The sequence below is a fragment of the Macrobrachium rosenbergii genome, chromosome 16, assembly GCF_040412425.1.
Source record: "Macrobrachium rosenbergii isolate ZJJX-2024 chromosome 16, ASM4041242v1, whole genome shotgun sequence".
Taxonomy (NCBI): domain Eukaryota; kingdom Metazoa; phylum Arthropoda; class Malacostraca; order Decapoda; family Palaemonidae; genus Macrobrachium; species Macrobrachium rosenbergii.
The window spans coordinates 39,056,262-39,062,739 of record NC_089756.1 but is presented as its reverse complement, the minus strand read 5'-3'; the positions used below and the strand labels follow the sequence as shown (position 1 = coordinate 39,062,739).

General features: G+C 37.8%; 1 protein-coding gene across 3 annotated transcripts in view; it reads right to left on the bottom strand.

The window, feature by feature from the left end:
- Positions 1-330: 330 nt before the first annotated feature.
- The window catches only part of LOC136847339 (villin-1-like), a 77,289-nt gene continuing 71,141 nt past the window's right edge, over positions 331-6,478 (bottom strand). For all 3 annotated transcript variants that reach the window (XM_067118920.1, XM_067118922.1, XM_067118923.1), the window contains exons 15-20: positions 6,225-6,384; positions 4,404-4,538; positions 4,034-4,140; positions 3,019-3,174; positions 2,450-2,626; positions 331-2,043 (exon numbers count right to left, since the gene is read on the bottom strand). In XM_067118920.1, the coding sequence (XP_066975021.1) occupies positions 1,930-2,043; positions 2,450-2,626; positions 3,019-3,174; positions 4,034-4,140; positions 4,404-4,538; positions 6,225-6,384 (849 nt within the window). In that variant the 3' untranslated portion in view covers positions 331-1,929. The remainder of the gene's footprint in view (positions 2,044-2,449; positions 2,627-3,018; positions 3,175-4,033; positions 4,141-4,403; positions 4,539-6,224; positions 6,385-6,478) is intronic.

Here is a 6,478-nt window from a genome sequence, read left to right as displayed (position 1 = left end):
TATATATATAGGAATTGCTCTAAATACCTATTTGTTCGTTCTAAACGGCTGTCCGAATTGTTTGGAGCTCCATATCCGAAGTAACCGTTGCACTACGGCAGATCTGACTTAAACTCATAACCATATGTAGCGTTAGATAGAACCTCTGTAAAGACTGTTGAGTTTTTTCCTTTTTTGTTTTATGTGAATATCTTTAGTTCCATCAGCTCATATAATTCGTAACTGACTCGTTCACAATAATTAAAGATGTTTTATAACAAAATAAACATATTTTGATGCTTAGTGAGGTTGTATACAAAACCTTAGCCTACTTGAAGGCGAATAAAGCACTTTTTAACTTTAAAATTTATATTTACACCATTTAGACGCATTAACCATCACATTAGAATCATAGAAAAAATATCTAGACGCAGTAAAGCGGACATCACAACCGTGAAATAATGTTTTGAGAAAAATAGACAAAAAAGATATGCATTTTTACTGACACCTGTCCAGTGAAGGTAGATTTGAATATATCTTTCATTTCTTGTGCGAATCTAGAGTTTGGAGGGAGAGAAAGCGAGAGAGAGTACTTTATTTGCAGTGGAGATAATATATTTTATTTTTGATGTTTGTTAGCAAATTACATTGAAAAAAGAAATGACTAAAATGCTGAATCACATACTTCGTATTTTCTACTGCATGTAGGGCGCACGTACCAAAGAAGCCATAGAGAATTCGTAGGCCTATTTCGACTGAGTACGTTAACTGGTGCCATGAACTGTGGAAATATTTTTCTTTTACCTACGGGTAACAACATCATTTGTGCCAAAACGAAGGTTTAAAACTCTGCTTGTCATTAATTACGCTGTTATGCTTAAATAAGGTTTTCCAGTTTTTCGTATACGACAGTCTACGAGACATAGGCCTAGCCTGATTCTGAAGTGAAAGTGATTACTTTACGCCGAAGTCATTCGTGGAAAATTTTGTTCAGAGTAAGTCATATAATATAAATCTACGGATGTAGGTTAATACAGCTTCAATTACGTTCATTTATAGCAAGCAATTATTGTTCTCAGTTGGGAACTGACTAGATAGCATTTTCCTTTGTATTTCCCGCGCAAACAGTGGTACTAATCTTTGGCTGCAAGTTGAATAGGTAAATATGTAACGCCAGTGACCGTTGAACAGTGTGTAACGATTCTTGAAGCTTAATGGAACTGCACAGTTAAATTTTGCGGCACAGTTTAATGAAATGCTAACAAACTTTGCTCTCCAAAGCTAACAGATGTATAGATTTCTACTGTGACCGTTTGCCACAGTACACGCTCACAGTTGTGTATTTTGTTTATGCAAAATTTACAGTACTTGATTTGATTTGATGTGTTAAGTAACACACCTACTGCATTATTTTCAGTAACGATAATAATGACAGTTACGAAATACTGGATAGTGCTTTACCTTAGTCAGTGTCAGTACATTTGTGCACCGGAGTTTCTGTATTGTGCAAGGTAGAAATAATTCTCTTTATCCATTTTCAAAATATAACTCTGTACATACATAAACGCTATACAATCTCTGTTTAACTATCCTTGGCTCTATTAACTCACCCTTAAAAAGCTGAAGTAAATCAATCTACTGCGTATTCTTGTAGAATCTGTCTTTGAATAACTAAATTATGCAAATAAATTTGCAAATGGCGGTTGCAGTCATCATATAACAATGTTTCAGTACTTATGATCCAAGAAGCACACTTGTAATAAATACACGACCGAACTGACTGTTCTTTTGGTAACTTGGCATATAAAGCAAACATTATGCCTATTTATAACCCTCCAAAAACAAGGAAGAGCCGATACAGAGACTATAGGCCCACGATCTCGAGCCGTTACAAAGGCACACAGACACATCCTTACTACCACTAACAACAACACCAGCTGCGGATGGAGCCTAAAACAGTCCAGCCTTCTTCTTGAGGTTGTTCCTTTTCCACTGTGGAATGGAGTCGTAGTCCTCCCTGTCGACACCGAATACAGTTTTGAAGTCTGGGTCGCTGAGGTATTCCTGCGGATCGTAGAATTTCAGGATAAAAGGATGACTTAGATGTTTAGCCATAAAAACTAGCAAAATCGAGCGCTGTGTACTTTGAAATATACCTAAGAGGGAGATGACGCTCCGAAACTGTATGTGGGTTCTTTCAAATATATTTGCTCTTCAATTTGTGGGTTATTTCAAGTTTCAAAGTTCGATACTGGTCCGTTATCATCAAATATATTATCTTGCTGCCACAACGTGCAAAAAATCACAGCAGAAACTTAATTTTTATACTGCTATAAAATGGAAGAAGCATTAAAACACAAATGGCCGAACAGGTGATTGGGAGAAGACGGTTCAAATCCGGAATCTGTTCTGTGTTCGCAGGACAGAGTAACGTACAACAAACAACTTTCTGTGGGTATCCCTGACTTACCTCCTTACGCGTAGGATCGACTTCCTGGGGCAGTTTCTCGGGGTCCTTCTCTCGCAGGACAGAAACTGGGTACGTTCTTCTGCCGGAGCTGCCTCCTGCTGTGGACGTCACTAGGACTGTGGAGCCAGGAGAAATTTCCTGTAGCCGCTCACAGATGTCAGCGTAGGTCATGTCGTTCTGTTATAAATAAATAAATAGATACACATAAATGAAATATAAATAAACGAATAAATAAAATGACTGGAGTATTAAACATTTTCTAGGACTAAAACAGGGTATCTACTGTACATGTGTGTGTGTATATGTATATATATATATTCTATTACATTTAATATATCAACATTTAATATATCAACCGACGATGAAGAGGAAAGAAAACTACAGACTTAGACAAAGGTAAGAGAAAAAAGTACATGACACTGAGGTGACAAGTCAGATAACATTGAAGCAACAAGTCAGAGCAACTGACAATAAAATGCAGACGAAACTGGAATTAAAACACTGAGGCATCACACTGAAGTGGATGCCACTGGAATGAACAACTTGGTGTACCAGAGTGTCAAACTTACATTCCAACGGTCGTTGTCCCAGATGCCAAAGAACCCAGTGAAATTGGGAGGTTCGAACCCTTGTTTCAGCTTGACGATAGGCGTCCCGCTTCCTCTGCCGGCTGGGTCGGTCCGAAGGTACTCCAGGGCCAGAGTCTCTGCCTGTCTCTGTTCTGCCTGTAGAGGGAAGTAAAAATGCAAATTCAGGGAAAATTGTCAAACTGGGCATTTCTGCCAGACTTGGAGAGCTAGATTGAGTTAACTTGTTGAGGGAAGGAAAATTCAGTGCCGCCTGGGGACTTCTGCAAGATTTGGGGAACTAAAATGAATGAACCTGTTGGGGGATGGAAAACAGAAAATTGCCAGTTTTGGACTTTTACTGATCTAAGGGATCTAAAATGAACTGAATCGTAGATGCCTGCTGTTGCGTTCAGCTAGATATCTTTGGAAGCTCTGTACATAGTGGTTTTCATAGAGAATAATCCACTGGCTAACAGAGTATCTTTGGGAAAGCTCACAGGCACTCAGTTACAAATGACACAGCATCTTAGTAAAGAGCAGCTATATGAATCATGATAGTTTAATTTTATGTGTGACTTTTGGCACCTATACTAGTTAGTGGAAGTGACTGGAAGCCACAGAGAATGGTGAAAGTCTTTTTAACACAAGAAAGTTGAAAAGGAATGTCTGGACAAATAAAGAAGAGTCTCTATGGAAGGAAAGGTTTAGGTGTAAGAAAGGGTTGTTGAGCCGATTCTCCTTTATGGAAGTAAATTTTGGATGTCGAATTCAACTGATAAAAATAAATGAAAGCTGTTGATGAAGAACTTCAAGAACAAGATATATCAAGGATTACATATTGAAAGATGTGATTAAAATATGGTTAGTGTTGTGAGGAATACGTCAAAAATAGCACTAGCTAGATGGATTAAGAGAGATATTGGAATGAAAGGTCTTTCATACAAAAACAAAACCTAGACAAAGAAGACAAAACAAAACAAAGAAAAGAAACATAAAAATGTTGACCAAAGATGACCTTGTTGGAGTTGTGTCCAATCCAGAGGAAGATGGTGTCCCAGGTGTCGAGTAGCATGACGTCATCGTCGATCAGGTCGCTCTGGCTGAAGTTGATGATTTCCTCGGCTGAAAAGTAGAGAAGAAGAATGAGAGGTTGATGAATATTGGATGAATAACAGTGGAGGAGAATAAATATGAAGGGTTGGATATTAATAATATAATAGACGCTAAGATAGTATTGATAGTATTACTACTGTTATTACAATCATTAATAATAATGAAGTTTGACTTAAAAGAAAAACCCATAAAAAGGGAGAGCCGTAACAAAGACTGACATGCAAAAAACAACACCACAATTACGACGTCACTCTTTTCACTTATCCACCGACCTTTGAAGACGCCCGAGGCGTTGGAACACTGGAAGAGTCTAGGGGCGTGGGATGGGGAATCCTCCTTCAGCTTGGCCGAGCTGGCGTAGGACTCCTTGCCTCCGAGGACCGTCCAGAAGTCTTCTTTTTCGTGGCCTAGGGTTAAAAAAAGGTCAGGGGAGAGTGAGTCAAGATGAAGAGGGATAAATTTGGTGAAGTGAACTGAATACAGAATTGAGGACAAAGGCCAATGGGACCTATGAGGTCATTCAGCACTGAAACGGAAATTGACAGTAAAAGGTTTGAAAGGAAAATCTTGCATTTGCACTATGAATCAATTGTTAGGAGAGGGTCGAAAGGAAGGTGGAAGAAAGAGAATATGAAAGGAGGTACAGTAAATAGAACGAAAGGGGTTGCAGCTAGGGGCCGAAGATACGCTGCAAAGAACCTTAAGTAATGCCTACAGTGCACCGGAAAAAAATGGGAGTCAGTGGTGCTTCTTTGAAATGACGATTTGACAAAAGCGTTCTTTTGATGATTTTGTTGACTTACGATGTTGCTATTGTCATCATTATAAATAATAACAGACAAAGGCAATAAAATTAACCGAAATATTAAAGCATATTCGATATAATAGCTTGAAATAATTACATTTATCACATCAATATTTCGATGACTCAGAAATCACTCGCGACAAAAATCTTATATTTATTGCCCACAAAAGTTCCATTTATAAATCTATCAAGAAAAACCAAGTATTTAAACTCTGAGCAATTAAATATCTTCGGCTTGAGTGAAGCAACTAAAAATGACAGTGACAAATGAAATAATTACCCGCAGAACTGGACTATTTCTGTTGTGGGAACCTTAATAATCATTCTGGAAATTAGAAGGTAAATGTGGCACACAGTAATTAGACTCATTTTCTCAGGTGTGCTTAATGGATTTAAAGGTGTAGATGTCCTTATTTTTGGTTGCTGGAACACCTCAGTTGCAAATTTAGGTGTCTTATAGCCAGTGTTCTCGAACCTTGGTTTGTGGGGTGGCCAGTTTGAAATATAATGTTTCAGGGTATATTCAAACGATACTCTGCAGTTAATTTGTTCTTTGTTTGAATATAAATGATCGGTTTGTCTTTTCATTTAGCGTTTATTCATACTGATTTGTTGTTATAACTGTGGTCAACGAGTCTGAAGGTTTCATGATCATGCCCTGGCAACCTACCAGTCAAAAAGGGCATTTGATGACAACCTACCAGTCAACAGTGTGTTCCATGGGAACCTTCCAACCAATAGTGTGTTTGATCACAACCCACCAGTCAATAGGGTGTTTGATCACAACCTAACAGCCAATAATGTGTTTGACGGCAATATCTTCATGGTAGGTGGCCAGGTCATGATAATGAACATTATGATTTCTTGCAGGCCTTGGCTATAATAAGTTGTCCTTGAAGACATGTGTATGTAAATAAATATACTGCACATGTGTTATCTATACACATACACACACATATATATATATGTGTGTGTGTGTATGTAAATATATAACACATGTGCAGTATATGTTTACATATACATGTGTTATATATATACATATATATATATATATATATATATATATATATATATAATATATATTTATATATATATATATATATATATATATATATATATATATATATATATATATATATATATATATATATATATATATATATATATATATATATACACACATACACACAACACATACACATACGAGTATTCTGAAGAATACTTGCTCTTCAAATAAAAGGAAAAAAAATAAGATTTTATATTCATTCTCCGTCTAATCCCATCTTACCTTCGGAGACGGTCACTGTCTCGCCCTTGCCCGTCGCTAGCGTCTTGGCCATCTCTCTCTCGTCTCCCGTGGACCCTTTTCCGCACCAGACGTAGCTGATTTGGGGAGTGACCACGATGAAACAGTCGTTGGAGTTCAGGCAGCCCGCTCTCATGTCGACCTTTGGGGAGGAGTGGGTTATAGGGTTGGAGAGAGAGAGAGAGAGAGAGAGAGAGAGAGAGAGAGAGAGAGAGAGAGAGAGAGAGGGGGGGGTT